At 49.4% G+C, this 15,664-nt stretch overlaps 6 protein-coding genes across 6 annotated transcripts; 3 read left to right on the top strand and 3 right to left on the bottom strand.

Annotated features, from left to right (window-relative positions):
- Positions 1 to 14: 14 nt before the first annotated feature.
- On the top strand, positions 15 to 4,924 carry BDV14DRAFT_207526 (uncharacterized protein; the record flags this gene model as incomplete). The annotated part of the gene is made up of 6 exons (XM_073775148.1): positions 15 to 958; positions 1,361 to 1,909; positions 1,946 to 2,546; positions 2,610 to 3,091; positions 3,155 to 4,204; positions 4,259 to 4,924. Exons 1-6 carry the CDS (start codon positions 20 to 22, stop codon positions 4,922 to 4,924), a joined length of 4,287 nt encoding a protein of 1,428 aa, XP_073630262.1. The 5' UTR covers positions 15 to 19.
- A 1,121-nt stretch (positions 4,925 to 6,045) lies between these two features.
- BDV14DRAFT_169772 (uncharacterized protein) lies at positions 6,046 to 7,394 on the bottom strand. The gene is made up of 2 exons (XM_073768092.1): positions 6,880 to 7,394; positions 6,046 to 6,806 (listed from the first exon to the last, which is right to left on the bottom strand). The coding sequence occupies exons 1-2, from the start codon at positions 7,230 to 7,232 to the stop codon at positions 6,257 to 6,259; spliced, it is 903 nt and encodes a 300-aa protein (XP_073630261.1). The 5' UTR covers positions 7,233 to 7,394; the 3' UTR covers positions 6,046 to 6,256.
- A 260-nt stretch (positions 7,395 to 7,654) lies between these two features.
- Positions 7,655 to 9,915, top strand: BDV14DRAFT_169771 (glycoside hydrolase family 47 protein). The gene is made up of 4 exons (XM_073768091.1): positions 7,655 to 8,068; positions 8,187 to 8,807; positions 8,866 to 9,557; positions 9,635 to 9,915. The coding sequence occupies exons 1-4, from the start codon at positions 7,777 to 7,779 to the stop codon at positions 9,782 to 9,784; spliced, it is 1,755 nt and encodes a 584-aa protein (XP_073630260.1). The 5' UTR covers positions 7,655 to 7,776; the 3' UTR covers positions 9,785 to 9,915.
- BDV14DRAFT_169769 (mannosyltransferase putative-domain-containing protein) lies at positions 9,916 to 11,586 on the bottom strand. Its single transcript, XM_073768090.1, has one exon. The coding sequence runs from the start codon at positions 11,532 to 11,534 to the stop codon at positions 10,095 to 10,097; it is 1,440 nt and encodes a 479-aa protein (XP_073630259.1). The 5' UTR covers positions 11,535 to 11,586; the 3' UTR covers positions 9,916 to 10,094.
- Positions 11,587 to 12,259: 673 nt separating this feature from the next.
- Positions 12,260 to 13,000, top strand: BDV14DRAFT_169768 (uncharacterized protein). The gene is made up of 2 exons (XM_073768089.1): positions 12,260 to 12,413; positions 12,464 to 13,000. The coding sequence occupies exons 1-2, from the start codon at positions 12,347 to 12,349 to the stop codon at positions 12,724 to 12,726; spliced, it is 330 nt and encodes a 109-aa protein (XP_073630258.1). The 5' UTR covers positions 12,260 to 12,346; the 3' UTR covers positions 12,727 to 13,000.
- Positions 13,001 to 14,312: 1,312 nt separating this feature from the next.
- On the bottom strand, positions 14,313 to 15,551 carry BDV14DRAFT_169767 (histone H3 family protein). Its single transcript, XM_073768088.1, has 2 exons — positions 15,082 to 15,551; positions 14,313 to 15,022 (listed from the first exon to the last, which is right to left on the bottom strand). Exons 1-2 carry the CDS (start codon positions 15,254 to 15,256, stop codon positions 14,676 to 14,678), a joined length of 522 nt encoding a protein of 173 aa, XP_073630257.1. The 5' UTR covers positions 15,257 to 15,551; the 3' UTR covers positions 14,313 to 14,675.
- Positions 15,552 to 15,664: the final 113 nt, after the last annotated feature.

Raw genomic sequence — 15,664 nt, 5'->3', positions numbered from 1 at the left:
AGAGGAGGCACAGGCGATAATGGATCACACACTCAACCCAGACGACATCGAAGATTTTGAGTCCGATATCGAGGACGAGATCAGCGATGGCGATGGCGATGCCACCGACAAGACCATCTTTGGAATCGAAACAGACAAGGTAGGGCAAGAGAGTGGCTACCATACGCTCAACCCGCCAAAATCCCCTGAGCAGCGCCGAACAGTCACAGCGTACCATGGCAGCGTCGACGTCTACGGGGAATCTCTGGCTATAATCCACGGCAGTCTCGGTGCATGGTCGGACCAATTTGCCAGTCTGCTTGTCTTTGAGTTTCGGTTGGATGGCGTGCGCTGGAAAAGCCGTATCCCCTGGGTGAGCATCCTTCTAGAGTTTCGCAGCTCTGTCCGTGAGGCGCCGAGCCCTCTGGTTCATGGCTTCACCCCTCAGGGAGCGTACGCTCTTCTCCCGATTGATCAGGAAGAATCCAATTTGCAGGAAGCAAGTGTCAATGGCGGGGTGGCACAGATGGGGGTCAGCGCAGGGGTCACGTATGGCTGGGCCAAGTCCACCAGTCAAACCACCACCAATTATACACGAATCAAAGGGATGCGGATCTGCGACGAGTACGGAGACGCCTTTGGCGTCAAGTGGACTCTAGAGGGAAATCCAGCGAGCAAGACGGGGGTTCCGACGTACTTGCGCACAGCGCTTCTCCTAGAAAGACAGGAGGATGTCAAGTTCGAGGCGGAGGTGAAGATTGAGTACGAGATCGATCGCAGATCATGGAGGGAGAGATTCTTCGGGGCCAAAGATCGTAATGATCCCATTATTTATAACCCCGCGAAGGCCCCTTTTTGCTCCAAGAAGCTACAGTTGGACTTTGACCCGGACAGCCTCGGGTCTTTTCCCTTGGATGGTCTCTTTGATGCTTCGGTCCATACCACCCTGAACAACTCTGAGAAGCCACAGGAGCTTCCGGTCTAATTGACAATGGTAATCTTCCTGTTCTTTTGTTCTTTCACTTTGATATCCACCTGCATAATAGGGCATATCAACAGCCCTGCGCCCGTCCCACCTGGGCTCCGAGGCAAGTCAATCCAAAGTAGCTTAATCATTAATAACCATGAATCTTTTACTGAGAGGCCTTCAACTTATCAGCTTTCTTTCAAAGTCCTCACAATTCTAATTGTAATACGGATTTCAACAAGGATTGTAAACGCTAACTACCCCGTTTAGTGCTCAGCTCGCGGTTCTGGGCATGCAGCTAAGCACGGATTTCACTGCGACCCTCTCTACCCATCCCCTCTTGTGACCAAATCCGGATTGTCTGGGCAGAGCCTCCAATTTGGTAGGTAGTGTCAGCAATGAAAGCGCCCCCAGGTCCCGTCAAGAAGGGACAGACTATCGAGCCCTTCACCCACCTCATTGAACATTCAACCTGCAGCAAACATGTACCCAAGATATCGCGGACAGGAAGACAGTGACAGTGAGGATGACATCGAAGCATACAGAAGTCCCAGCCTTCGAACGCTTCGAGATGTCCTGGACGAAGTTTTGCGGCTGCTATCGGACGAGAATGGATGGCAGAAGGTCGACGCAGAACTGAAGAGCTTCCTGGCGACAACTCACGACGCTTCCAACAATAATGCACTACATCTTCTTGCTGATATTCGCAACAGGGATACATTTTCCCAGGCCTTACCACTGATTGAACACCTTGTCGAGGACTCACCTGTGCTGTTGCAGAAAGTCAACGATAACGCGGACTCGCCGCTGCACGTCGCGATTGCCAACAGGAATAGAAAAATGATCAACTATCTCCTGGATTCAAACAAGAGCCTCGATGACGCCCTGTCGTGTGTCAATGGCCAGGGTAAAAATTGTATTCACCTTGCGATCGAAAAGAGAACTCGGTCGCTGGATCGTCTAGTGAGTGTCGCATCGGCAGAGACACTCAGCGCAAAGGATAGCAATGGAAATACGCCTCTTCACACGGCAGTCCACTACGACTATTGCGACGAGAACTCTCTTGCTATTATCCAGGCCATCATCGCCAAAAGCGACGCGGTCATCCGGAGCACTGAGGAAGGGGACTTTAACCGATTCCAAAACGGCACAAAGACAGAGCAAATGTCGCCTTTTACTTATCATCTATGGACCCGCGATCGAACTCGAGATCCAGGCAGAATGATTTCAGATAGCAAGGCTGGGGCTGGGGCTGACAAGCGGCTGGACCTCAAGCTCTCTCTGCATCCCAAGTCCGTCATGAAGGCCAATGTATCTCAGCGCCGGGCTGACAGTCCTGCTCGTTTGCAACAGCCCCAGGGATCTGAAAAGGTCCCAGCTGCCAAAAAGGAGGGAAATGAATCGCGGAAGCACCTCATGCAACCAAATGATGTGATAGAAGCGAAGCCGGTTCTTGCATCATCCTCGGACAGCCAAGGAGCTCGAGACGATCTACGCAAAGTATCCGACAACATTCAACGGTTTCTCAAGAAACATTACTTGAGGACACGTAGATATGAGGTGGCGCTGAATGTTCTGCAAGGCCGCGATGCTGTCACTCGTATTACTCTCTATTTTTTTTCTCGGGCGAAATAGGGCAAGCTGACAAGTAATGGATGGACAGGAAAGGAAATATATCTCGATCTAAGCAACAAATCTGGTGCGACCTTGCTACAAGTCGACCGAATGATAGGTACCTTGGAGTTTGAAGACGTCCTGCAATATGTGCATATCCTTCAATTCAAAACACCGTCCGACGACCGACAGTCGAGTAGGAGACAGCCTCGAGGCGAGACAATCGAGCGAATCTTCCAGAACGACCGATTAAAAGGCGTGACCACCGTCCTCAAGATTGTAGTGGAGGACCTCGACGGCCAACCTCACACTGACATGGCAGTTGAGAAGTCTCTCAGAGGAAAAGGCGTAGAGATCTGGGACTGGAGAAAGGTTGACATGTGTCCGGATGTGATCCAGCAAGCTGCGCCTGGCGTTAGAAACCTGCACCTCTACTGGAGTGGACGCAATGTAGTTCTGCGCGGATGGAGCGAGGAGTCAGGACTTCGACGATTGAAGCATCTGGAGCAGATCACGATGCATCTTCTTGAGGTAACCAACCTTTTTTTGTGGCCCCCCCCATTTCCTTTCACTAATACGGTCCTTGGGCTGTAGTCGTCGGAGTCCGAAGAGAGAACCAAGAGCAACTCTGGCGCGTTTGAAAAACGTCTTAGACGCCTTTTTCTCGAGGACCGGGTACAGGAATATGTAGACAACATCGAAAACCAGGAATCACTTAGAATCTCCCTGGAAGACGCTGCCAGCACCTCCATCACTCGGGCATATGGCCAGGGTCCCTTGCAGCGCGCCCAAAAAAGAGCTATTTTCGTTGCTTCAGAAGCCATTGGCGGCATCCTATTTCAAGACATGCTGAACAACCTCCCTCAGAATATGTCTCGGCAGGCTCGCGACGCAAAGAGCGAGCCTGTGCCTGGTTCCGATCTCAATGCGGTGATAACACCCCTATTGGATGCCTTCGTGGGTCCCATTCTTACCGACATTCTAGGCGAGCTTTGCAAAATGGAACAAACTGTCCCCGGACTGGAGACCCAGAGCCTAACACGGAAGGAATTGGACAAAAGAACTCGGTCCGCAAAAGAACAGATCGCAGAGATAGTTAAACCCCAGATACACCGCAATTCCCAAACTACCAATGAACTTGGCAGCCGAGTTGGTCAATTCTTAGCCAAGAGTCTGCGAGCCCTGCAGATATCGTGGCATAAAATGAACGGCGACGACGGCAAACAAGAACCTGGCTCGTCTTCGAATAGTACCAGCCAGGCCAAGACGCACAAGTGGGTAGAATGCATGAAGTCGTTCAGTAAGCTGCTTCAGACTGCACTTGGTAATGCAATCACGGTTGCAGAGAGCATTGAGAAGAAGGGAGAGCCGATAATAGTCGCTTTGATCGACGATGGCGTTGACTCTGACAAGCTGCTTGCGACTCGGAATCCTGCGCCTATCGGGGGACGTAGCTTTTGCTCGCAGACACACAATCCAAATCAGCCGCATCCATACTACGATTCCACCCGCGGCCATGGAACGTTGATGGCGCAGCAGATTTACCGGGTCTGTCCCAGGGCAAAGATTCTGGCGTTGAAGCTGAAGGATCACGACGATCAAGAAACAAAGAAACGATGCATCACACCACTCAGTGCTGCAAAGGTAAGGTAAAAAAAATTTGCGCTTGTGCCTTCTATCCTATACTAACAGTGCCAGGCCATCAGATGTGCAATTCAGTGGAATGCCCACATCATTAGCATGTCCTGGACAATCCGCTACCCTGGCCCACAACACCAGAGCGGACCCGAGTTCAAAGAGCTAGCAGCAGCCGTGCAAGAAGCGCAAAGCAAGGGCATATTGTTATTCTGCTCAGCTAGTGACCAGGGACAAGACAATGCACCAACATACCCAGCCTTCAAGGCCGGCGCCATATTCAAGATCGGCGGTGCCGACATAGACGGCAACCTCCACACCCAAGTAGGAGGCGAGGATAAAGTAGACTTTATCTTCCCCGGCGACACGATGAGCTCCGATGACATCCAGGGAACTCTTAGTCAGGGACAGTGGTTTACTGGATCGTCTGTTGCAACGGCATTCGCAGCCGGTCTTGCAGCGCTCATTCTGTACTGCGCACAGGTCCGCATCGCTATAGCAAAGATTCCGAGGGAAAAGGAGCTATGTACTGCCGCCTTCAAAACTCTCAAGGAGCACAATGGTATGGAGACGGCGTTCAATGCGATTGGCAAGTCCAAAAAATACCTCCCTGTCTGGGAAGTGTTTGATCGGTCCCTCAAGTCGCGCAGTGACATGGATGAACTTGACCTTATTGCCAGTATTCCCGTCATTCTGTACCCCAACATCTACTCATCAGCGTCCTCCTGAGTTTAACTATTCAAAGTGTCTTGGATGACGAGCGGAAGGCCGTCCGCAAAAGATTGCGCAGTTTAGAATCTCATCGTGATATGGCTGCTCCAAACGCCCCTGCTTCGTGCTTGACTTCTGATACATTTCCTGGCTTAGGTAGTTAACTAGAACACAATAAGATCTCACATCCGGATAGCCTACCGACGACTTGGCCAGGAACAACGTGTTCTAATCATTACCAGAACCAATAAATATTTCCCAATTCTTTGGAGACGGGACAGGCTATTGTTGCATGCTTGCGCGTCGGTGTACGCTTTCCCCTTTCACTAAATCTCCCGTTCTCCAGCTTCGCTAACCTACCTAACCCTAACCCAGCATCCCGACCTGATAAGATGTGATATTCTCCAGATTGCGTCTGCGAAGCGATGCTAGATGCTGCGAGATAAGTAAGCTGGATACGCGAAACAGACAGGGCTAATTTTGGGGGTTGTTCAATGTTATGCTTCCATACCCAACTCAGTATATATATTCAAAGCCACTACCTCTAGTTATAGAGCACAATTATCCAATACACTGTCTACTCACTTCGAAGGGAAATAAGCTCAACGCCAGTTAACAAGATAATAAGCAATTCAGTTATTACTTGCTGATGATACTTCACATTCTATACCTACCTACAAACCATCAAACACACCATTAATTGTAGTTTATGTTCAATATAAGTCTCTCATAAAACAGAATAAGTACATACGACCACAGGGTGTGGAGAACAGGGCTTCCCGTCCGCTCAGCCGTACTTAAGCCACACGCCGGCTGGTTAGTAGTATGGTGGGTGACCACATGCGAATCCCAGCTGTTGTATGTTTTTTATTTTTTATTGTTTGCCTGCACAGCAGCAGCATCTCTATGTAGGTCATTAATCTTTATTCTGTTTTCCTTCATTATCTTCTTCTTCTATTTCAGTACATCTGTATTGCCTATCCTCCATTCCCGAACCCCCCTTGGGTATGACCCTACTAGCCAATCGCAAACCTTTGCCCCCTGCGCCCTCGCTGATTATAGGCTGTCACCATTCATGCGATTTTCTTGGGCTGCCTGGGCGTTGCCCGGCTTACGAGAGCGCTTAAAAAAAAACCAATATCGCTTTCCTATTATCTTTCCTGGTGTTTTAGATTGTCTTGGAAAATGGCCCCGTGGCCTAAACCTGAGTACGGATGTCTGAATAAACTGTATAATCAACTAAAATAATGCACAAAATGGCCTAGCGCTCAACAAGTCAATTTTGTGCAAAGGAGAGAGAATGAGAGAAACCTCCGACGGTAAATACGGCAGTAGAACAATTAGATGTCATCACAACAATTCTGCAGGTGGACGCACTGTCCTGGAACCGGGCGCATAGAGCTCTGCAGGCCAAGCAGGTTGTTGCCCATATGCTTGGGGCACTGGTTCCGATTTGTGTTCAGGCTCGTTAATGGGCGTGGGCTGCGGCTTTCGACGGGCGTACAAATACAGAGCAACCAGAAGTGCTATCACGCCTATGGCACCCACACCAGCCCCTACTCCTATTCCCGCTTTGGCGCCAGTGCTGAGCCCACCGTCAGAGTTCGAGGTGGTGGTAGCATCAGTAGGCCCATTCGTAGCATCAAGAGTTGCAGAGGTTGTCATCGATGTAGCCATCGACGTCGGCGTAGGAGTACTCGTTTCGGCGAAATCCACATTCCAGCCTACCACGCCAATTGCGCCGACAGTTGAGCTTCGGGATAACGTCGTTGTGGCCGTTGTCCACGCGGTTGAATCGTCGGAGGGGGTTGATGCGTAAGTGATGGTCATGCCGGACGATACATCAGACAGGCATCTTCCAGCGACTGAACCGGGGGTGCCATCGGTTAGATAGTATTCTCTGCATTCATCAGTATAAAGTAATAATGGATGCTTGGCTTGAGTGGCAACGAGGCAAAAAGTGGAAGGCTCACGGAGGGCAGCACATGGCCAGTGTGCTGGTGCGATCTTTGGTAGAGGTTACGACGGTAGACCAATCCTCGGGACATGTCATAGGGCCTAAGCTAACTGCCGTGTGGTCTTCCTGTCCAACACCTAAAAGCCCTTGGTTCCACCACGTTGTTACTGCTGGCGGAGCACATCTCACGTTGGTGTCGATGTCGAGCCCATAACCAGGGTCAAAGGCCATCAGGCTCGGCCCGTTGAGGCGAAAGTAACTTGCGCATCCTGAAGAAGAAGGCCAAGCTGAAGTAAGCGGGATGAATGATGTGACCTCGCCATCATTCGTCTCAGCGGGATAGAGAGTGGCCGACATTGAAGCTGACATGTGGTGTGCGCAGCGAACAGAAGGGTACGGATTTGATACTGGCGGCTGGAGAGAATATTTGAGGATCAGCTGTAGAATCGAGAAGCCATATCCCAGATGGTATCAGAGCGCGGAATAAGCCTTGGGCGTGAGGTAGAGCATCAAGAAAGACGAAGATCATGGTGGATTAAAGGGGCTGAGATGTTTTTAGGGTCTTGATTATGTTTCGGCGGCTTAGCTACCAATAATGCAGTTGTCACACGGCGGCGCTGGTTAGCGGCCAACTAATGACTCATGGCCCAATGGCCGATGAACACAAATCGGATCCTCGTTCATCCACCGATAAGATCCTCCGAATCAGATCATGCATGTAAGCGCTGCCTCCACTTACTGGCGTAGAGGGACAAGGCCCGACGGGAGCTGCGGCTGCTTCCTAGCGTCCACGACTCTCACCCCGGTGCCCCTATTTTCTATTTTGATTATTGCTTTCACCTGGAGCTTCCAGGAATTTTTATGTGGCGTTCCATCACCATTTGGTCTTCTTTCCAGGCGAGAACAGCGCACTATGCGATCGAAAACAACCCCCCGGAAACCAAAGCGCCCGCAGGGGAACGGCGCCAAAGGCTCCCGATGGCATCATTCACTTGGCCGAGGCTGGGCTGTGAAATCCGTCTTCACTGGCTTACTGGCCATGATGTTGGGGTGGTTGTTTGGATTATTGAATATCAAACTACCCTTGGAAACGCCTCTGAACGTTTTTCAGCCTTTTGATAAAGATAGCTATTGGGATGGACACCGAGAAGAGGTAAAAGACGCTTTCGTAACTAGCTGGGACGCTTATACCAAATATGCCTGGGGTAAGTTTTCTATTTCGTTGCTCGTCGCCCGACTATCTTGTCAATGTCTCGCGGTCGGGAGAATTACCACCTCATATAAATCACCGTCACTGAAATTTAAACTTCTACTTCTACTTAGGGCAGGACCGTTTTCATCCGCTCACCAAGACCGGTTCACAAATGAGCCCGAGCGGTCTAGGGTGGATCATCGTTGACAGCTTAGACACCTTGATGATTATGAACCTCACCACTCGTCTTTCAGATGCGCGAAAATGGCTTAACCGGGGCCTAACCTATGATCAAGACCAGGATGTGAATACCTTTGAGACAACCATTCGCATGCTTGGGGGACTCTTATCCGCTCACTATTTATCTACTATACTTCCTGATGTATCATCTCAACGTGACTATATCTACCTGTCGAAAGCTATTGACTTGGCAGATCGGCTGCTCAGCGCATATGAGTCTAGGTCAGGGGTACCCTATGCTAGCGTCAACATTGGGACCCGGCAAGGGCTTCCCTCCCATGCGGACGGTGGAGCTTCATCAACAGCTGAGGCCACTACGACTCAACTAGAAATGAAGTATCTGACTTACCTTACTGGTAATAAGGTATACTGGCAGAAGGCTGAGCACGTTATGAAGGTTGTTGATGATCAGCAAATGCAAGATGGCCTCCTACCTATCTTTATTCATCCAGACACCGGAAGATTCAGGTATCAGGAGATCCGTCTTGGGAGTCGCGGGGATTCGTACTATGGTATGTCTGCACAGCAGTGATAACCACTCAAAACACGTAAAGGCTTATCTGTTTGCAGAGTACTTAATCAAACAATACCTACAGACCTCCGGGCAGGAGCCTGTTTATCGTGAGATGTGGGAAGAAGCACTCGCTGGTATCCAGAAACATCTAATTACTACTACAAAGCACTCAAATCTTCAGTTTGTCGCCGAACTCCCACAGGGAATTGGTGGGCCATTATCGCCTAAAATGGACCATCTTGTTTGCTTTCTTCCTGGTTCAATAGCACTCGGCGCCACAGAAGGATTGACCGAGAAGGAAGCGCGCCAACTGCCTACCTGGAACTCCCAGAAGGAACAACACATGCAACTCGCGCGAGAGCTTACAAAAACATGCTGGGCGATGTATGCAGTCACTGCCACTGGCCTGTCTCCAGAAATTGCTTGGTTTGAGGCTGAAAAAGCCAACCTTCAGCCATTTGCCAGGCCATCTCCACAGGCTCCAAGTAGCAACAACAAAGACTCCTGGAAGCGTGATTTCATTGTCAAACCCCTAGACGCACATAACTTGCAGCGACCGGAGACTATCGAAAGTCTCTTTGTGATGTACCGAGTAACTAATGACCCTATTTACAGAAAATGGGGCTGGGAAATCTTCAAGGCTCTCCGAAAGCATATGGTAGTAAAGGATGGGGAGGGATATACATCCCTACAAGACGTCACAAAGGTCCCGGCACCACAGCGAGATAATATGGAAAGTTTTTGGCTGGTAAGAGAAGAACTGCCTAACTTTTTGCAGTGGCGCTTCATTGTTCATCATGCCTGGTTATACTGATCTTCTTTTAGGCCGAGACTTTGAAGTATTTATACCTCCTTTTCTCGCCAAAGGATTTTCTCCCCCTCAGCGAAGTGGTGTTCAACACGGAAGCTCATGTGCTGCCTCGTTTCAATCAGACAAGATTTCAGACAGGATGGAAGCGTGTGAAGGATTCTTAAAGTCTCTGGGTGTGCGCATTCGGCTAAACTGTCAGTTCTTCTTGGTGTCGGGCTCGAGACCATTACTTGAGAAAACAAAGAGTATCCGGAGTTCGTGATTAAAGTAATTTGAATTAAACCACACAATGGGCTTAGGGCCAGATTTGTTTATTGCATGTACACAAGTTTCTCTCTTCACTCTCCTTCCTTCGGATATAGCGAGCGGAGGTCTGATTCAAGAACACTTACTCCATCCACGCCTTGAGGGTTTGAGGGGCTGCAAGTATGTCTTCCAAGACAATGTCTCTATGAGATAGTCTTGCGAGGTAGGTTAGTCCTCTGTAAACTCCGGCGTCTTCATATCTGGATCCTCAAAAACGGCTCTCCAATGCGCCTCCACGTCCTCACAGAGCCGCTCTTTAGACTTCCACGTCTCAAAAGCCGGCTGAAGATCGCAAGCTATAAACATGGTCTGCTCCCAGAACGCCTTCTCAGCATCATAGCCTAAACGTCTCATTGCCTCCGGCGGATAAGTCCACAATCTAGTAGGTTTCCCGTCAAATCCCTTGAGCTTGCTACCCAACAGATCCTTGCCTGGGTTAAATTCTGGGTCGCCAGCATGGATAAAAAACGCTCGTGGCGGCTTGGAGACAGAAGAATCCTTGACCCTCCATTTCCCCTTGCTCGTCAAGCTGAAATCCTGGGTCGGGTCGGCTTGAATATATCCAGCATTAATTGCAACTTGAGAGTTCCAAGGGGTAACGTTCCCGACATCTGTCACGCTTTCACTAACCGAATAGAAGGTCTCATTGAGGGCTGTTGCCGCCTGAAGGAATGTATCCTTATCGCCCGCTCCGGGCGCACCCTGATCAAGAAGCGTGTAATAGTAATCCGGTCCATAGTAGTTATAGTATGAAGCCAGAACCAACGTGAGGAAATGAGTTGATTTAGAGATTAGAAGCATTCCAGCTTCTGTAGCTTGTCGCGCTGTAGAAAGAGGCTCAGGTTGACGCGAAATACTGAAATATACTGGCGCAGCTGTATTGGCCCAGAAGTCGGGCCAGGTAACCATGCCAACCGACTTAAAAGGGTCAGAGCTGAGAATCACAGCTGGATCGTGAAGAGGGGCACAATCTGCATCAAGCCAGAGAAGGTTCTCAAATGACGAGAAAAGCATTGCGAACGATTTGATCTGGAAGCCGTCTATCGTGTTATCCTGGCCCCCAAGGATATCCGAAAGGACCAAGCATTTCACACCCAACTCGGGCAAGATTCCCTCACAGATTGAAGCTTCGTATTCTGTTCGATCTTTCATAAAGAGTTCAACGGGCAAGGTTGACCCAGCCCGCCGCAGTAATAAGATAGTCACCAGAAATGTAGGTAGATATGTACTCCCGGCAGATGACACTATACCGGTGGTTCCAGGTATATAAACGGGGTCAAGTTGAATGTTGCGGATAGCTTGTACAAAACCATCGTGCATTGTTTGCATGGGTATTTTGATTTCATCAACATTAGAGATATAGTTACTGCGAGGGGTTTCGTTGTTCGCGTCAAATCGTCTAGTGCCTGGACTGCCCTTCAGAACTGGTGGAGGACAGCCTGGCCCATATTCCTCGAGTAAGGGGTGGAGTCGCTGCCATAACTGAGATTGTCGATCTAGGAGCGCTAAATTGAATTTTTGGGGCACGCGACGCCAGAGGTAATATATGTTGAGGAGAAAAAGAGCGATGACGAAGTATGCGAGAATGGTTCTGCGTGGAGCCAACATTATCTCCAAGCTTTTACGGCGCAGGAGAATGTAAGAAGTGCTTAGAGGATTTGGATGAAGCGACAGATCAGTCAGAAAGAGGTGAGTCTAGCACATCTTATGACACCCACTAGTAATCAAGCAGTTAGCTTAGATTACTAGTTTCGAAAATCAGTACAGCTCACAGGAAATTGCAGTTGATTCATCCTACTCGTCAAATAAGAGTACATCAGGACCACCGGTAAAGTTTTCTGAAGGTTCCGCGCAACTAGCTGATTTAATTATTCAACTATGCTAAAGGCAAGTAAGGTCGATTGTAGACATCAACTGTCAGCCAATGAAGGGTGTTCCCTATGAGGCACGTGATTAAAGCGAATTGTGGGAAGCGATGGATGAATCTCCTATTGGGTGGCCGGTACGGCCAGCTATCTAGGATACTAATGGATGACTAAGCGAGGTCGACCCCTAGGGTCGACATTGCTTAGAACACGTCCGACTTTCTTAATCGGACGTCGTCAAAGCCTTATCGCACGGCCCGCAAGCGACTACTGCCTAACTGTCTCCTTTGATCAAGCAGTTTGAAGCCCAGGGGCTCACTAATCTGAGCGGGAGCTGGAGGGGAATGAATGCCGATCGTCAGGTGATCAAACACGGTGCCAACTACCGTATCTTAGTTCTTTAGCAGATCCTTTTAGTATAGTACTGAATGTTAGTGTCGACGACTCTTGCTCGTGGCACCCCATTGAAAGATACCGAGCATTTCAGGCTCTCAGCTAACTTTGCTTAGCATACGTCAGAGTGCGCTGGTCTACCTTCCTACTTTCTACCAAGGAATGTTAATATATTTGTGGAGGCAAAGTCCCGTCTTTACAAGACGGTATCGTTGCGCAGCTTTCTCCGGTGCGTTCACCTACTCGCAAATCAATGAAGTAGAACTCATGGGATCACAGCCATAGTAGCTGCTCTTAGGCTTGTCTCCGAGTTGCCTTCGCCCGTGCAAGGCCTTGACGCGCTGCTGACTCACGCACCTCACCTGCCCGGGCTCATGCTAAAATCAAATTTGCCTTCTCAGGGAATGTTTCTCTCGTGGCACCAAAGGCGATCGAATACAATGGCAAGCTCATCTGGTGAGGGATCATCGCTGGCCGTTCAATGGTTAACTATCCCACTCATTCCCCGCAGGTATTTTTCTCCTCCACTGCAAAGGAGTTAGAATGTTCTGATTCTAAAAAGGAAGTTCCTTACCTCATTTATCATTGTACTGACATCCTTTGGGATTTGTCTTCGCTAAGCCTGCCCTTGATTTCTCAGCGAGCCACTACATGGATCCTTTGTAAGTCCTGATGCATGGCGGCATGAGTGCACCAACGTGCATTTCCACAAAACTATTATAAAATCAGCTTTGAAAGTACAGCTTCAAGGCCTGACTCACGTATCAGAGTCTTTGAGAATGCTATAATATTATCCCTCGGTATCGTCTAACACAGCTCGTCGCAACTTGAAATTATCGTGTTTGCCGAGGTCGATGGTCGTTTTACATTGCTGAGGTTGATGACAATAAAGAATACATAGAGCATGAAAAAACAATCTTGAAGCTTTAGTATATTCTTAGTTATAAGGTGAACTGTGAGATTTGGGTGCAGGTTCTTCCTTAACAAAGGTCTTGAGAACTAGGCGATTAAAATGTACAGAGGCGCATTTTGTTCCTTCAGGTGCAAATCATTGGGGTGGCCTGAAGGAACCCCAAATAGCAAGACGCTGGCGAGCAGACGCAGGTGAGCACAGCCATATTTATGCTGTTGTATGTTTTTTTTTCCCCCCCCCCCCCTCCTTTCTTTTTGGCAAGTATTGCAGTTACAAGTAACAAGACGTAGTCTATTCTCTACATGCCTCGCTACCTGAGACCTATGACATTTACGGCGCTGTTTCTGGCTCGGACTGCCGGTGTCCAGTATCTTACGCTAAGTTATGGCAAGGCTAAGTATTTAGGGCTGTGCTAAGCTAAAACAAGCCCCGCCTGCCCAGTGTGATCATTGATCAGATTCAAAGGGGGCAATCCAGAGTGGAGCATCACTACTGATAGGCAGCCACAGTCTCATAATCCGCACGAGAGCACGATTTGAGATGCCTGCCAGTGCCTACCCAGGAATAGGATCCCATCCTCAGATCTCCGCAATGCCCTCCAAGACACCATCACCAGCTGCAGCAGCAAACGAGATTTCAAACTTCCATTTAATCCATCACTAACCCCGAAACCCCATCGTACGACTATTAATTAGCCCCCTCACACACCACCCACTGCGGTACGCACCTTCTTACTCAGCCTAAGGTTGGACGTATTCAGTTATCGACCACCGCTAAGATGAGAGTTTAGATTCTGCGCTGGGTGTTTCCTGTCACTTTCCCTGTACTTTCAGCTCTGCGACTGGGTTCTTCTCCCTGGCCAGATCGACAAATGTCTTGAGCAGACGGATGCGCTTTTGCGCTGCGTTTTCTTTACCTTGGTTGCTGGGTCGGTTTATGCGTGGTGGCTTCGGAGGAAGTTGAAGAGGGAAAGGGAGAGGGAGAATGCTGGCACAGACGTATGTACTGTGTAGAAGGACGATTGACAGTTGGTCTTGGGACTATTTTTTTCCTAGCACCCGGGTACTCGCGCTTCTATAGAACATTATTAGCGCAATGTGAGAGGTTCTGATTGGAAGGGGTGAAAGTTGATATCACGCATTGAATACTCCTTCTTGGTCCGCGGCAAGGTATATGTATGAGAGAGAGGGCAAAGGCCAGCTTATGGCAATAAAGTAATAATTCAGGTAAATTTTACCAGAGAATGATCATGACACTGTATTTGCACCTTGTGCACCTTATACATTGGAATTTCACAGAGAAATCAGAGACCTAACGCCTCGAGAAGAAGGCAAAGCTTCTGGAACGGAAACGACATGACTCCTGCAACACCGCCAGCAACCCATGCACCAACAACGAAAGAAGCCAAACGGCTGGACTGGAGTCGCTGAATTGCTATTCAGCGAGGGACGAAAGACAGGGACAAAACGCCGCAGATGTGCTACTGCTCCCTGCCCGCCTTGACTCGACAACGATACCTGCACAATAAGAAAAAAAAAATAAGGCAGAGAAGAAACGCATTTGAATGAAAAAGACCATCTAACCCAAACCACCCCAGGCCCCCCGAATCCTCCTCGCAAGTTGAATATCCTTTTGCATAATCGTCACGCGCTTCGCATGGATAGCGCAAAGATTTGTGTCCTCAAACAGATGCACCAGGAAAGCTTCAGCAGCTTCCTGCAGCGCTAGAATAGCATGCGACTGCCATCGCAGCTCGGCGCCGACTTCTGCGGGGAGGAGATCGAGCGCGACTTCACGGACAAGACGGGCGAAGGGGAGCTTGCGGAGGAGAAGGTCGTAGGACTTTTGGTAGCGGCGGATTTCTTTCAATGCGACGGTGCCGGGTTTGTAGCGGCGGCGTTGGCCTTTAGGGGTTGGGTCGCCAGCTGGGGGATTGTCAGTTCGGCGTCTAGATGGGAAGAGTGATTATTGAGGGAATGCTTACGCTGGATGTCTGAGTGTGCATCTGATGTTCGTGGTGGGCGCTTGCCACCTTTTGTTGCCTTTGGTTTTTGTACCTTTGCGGACTTGGGTGATTTGGAGGGGCCTGCGGTTGTGGTTTTTGGTGAAGCTTTTGAGGGACCGGCAGCGGCCGAGGGCTTTCGTCCTTTGGGCGGCATGGTTGTGAAGTTGTGTATTCGAGGGTATGAATATGAAGGTTGTCAAGAGCGCACTGAATGAAGCTCCGTTGGTCCTGACGGGGATAATTTTCAAGGTGGAGTACGTCCAATTGAGATTGGTGTTGGTCGCGAGGTCAGTGTAGTGTGGGTAGCGGGTGAATCGCGGAGTAGGTGTTCTCTTCACTTTCGCAGGCTGCAGGTGCAGGTACAGCTTCAATCCCTCACAGAATCCAACCTCTTGGTATTGAAAAAGAGTATAAAGGCACGCACCACCCAGAGAAACGAGGGGGCTGGGTAGACCAGAGCTCTTAACGAAGCCAAGCTTTAGCGCGCATTCCAGCCTTTCGAGTTTCAATTTGACGCGTTCTGGCGCGTCATTGAATTTTGGGTTAGCGCGCGGCTGATCTC

This window comes from Aspergillus stella-maris, assembly GCF_047715825.1.
Source record: "Aspergillus stella-maris strain CBS 113639 unplaced genomic scaffold BDV14scaffold_14, whole genome shotgun sequence".
Lineage (NCBI taxonomy): Eukaryota > Fungi > Ascomycota > Eurotiomycetes > Eurotiales > Aspergillaceae > Aspergillus > Aspergillus stella-maris.
The sequence above is the reverse complement of the archived record's forward strand: the minus strand, read 5'-3'. Positions and strand labels throughout refer to the sequence as shown.

Coding starts and splice junctions, on each gene's coding strand:
- BDV14DRAFT_169772 (XM_073768092.1), bottom strand. CDS start 7,232: ATGTCAGCTTCAATGTCGGCCACTCTCTATCCCGCTGAGACGAATGAT. Junction 6,807..6,879: donor CTGGCCATGTGCTGCCCTCC/GTGAGCCTTCCA, acceptor TGATGAATGCAG/AGAATACTATCTAACCGATG.
- BDV14DRAFT_169771 (XM_073768091.1), top strand. CDS start 7,777: ATGCGATCGAAAACAACCCCCCGGAAACCAAAGCGCCCGCAGGGGAAC. Junction 8,069..8,186: donor TTATACCAAATATGCCTGGG/GTAAGTTTTCTA, acceptor ACTTCTACTTAG/GGCAGGACCGTTTTCATCCG. Junction 9,558..9,634: donor ATATGGAAAGTTTTTGGCTG/GTAAGAGAAGAA, acceptor ATCTTCTTTTAG/GCCGAGACTTTGAAGTATTT.
- BDV14DRAFT_169769 (XM_073768090.1), bottom strand. CDS start 11,534: ATGTTGGCTCCACGCAGAACCATTCTCGCATACTTCGTCATCGCTCTT.
- BDV14DRAFT_169768 (XM_073768089.1), top strand. CDS start 12,347: ATGTTAATATATTTGTGGAGGCAAAGTCCCGTCTTTACAAGACGGTAT. Junction 12,414..12,463: donor TCGTTGCGCAGCTTTCTCCG/GTGCGTTCACCT, acceptor ATGGGATCACAG/CCATAGTAGCTGCTCTTAGG.
- BDV14DRAFT_169767 (XM_073768088.1), bottom strand. CDS start 15,256: ATGCCGCCCAAAGGACGAAAGCCCTCGGCCGCTGCCGGTCCCTCAAAA. Junction 15,023..15,081: donor TGCACACTCAGACATCCAGC/GTAAGCATTCCC, acceptor ACAATCCCCCAG/CTGGCGACCCAACCCCTAAA.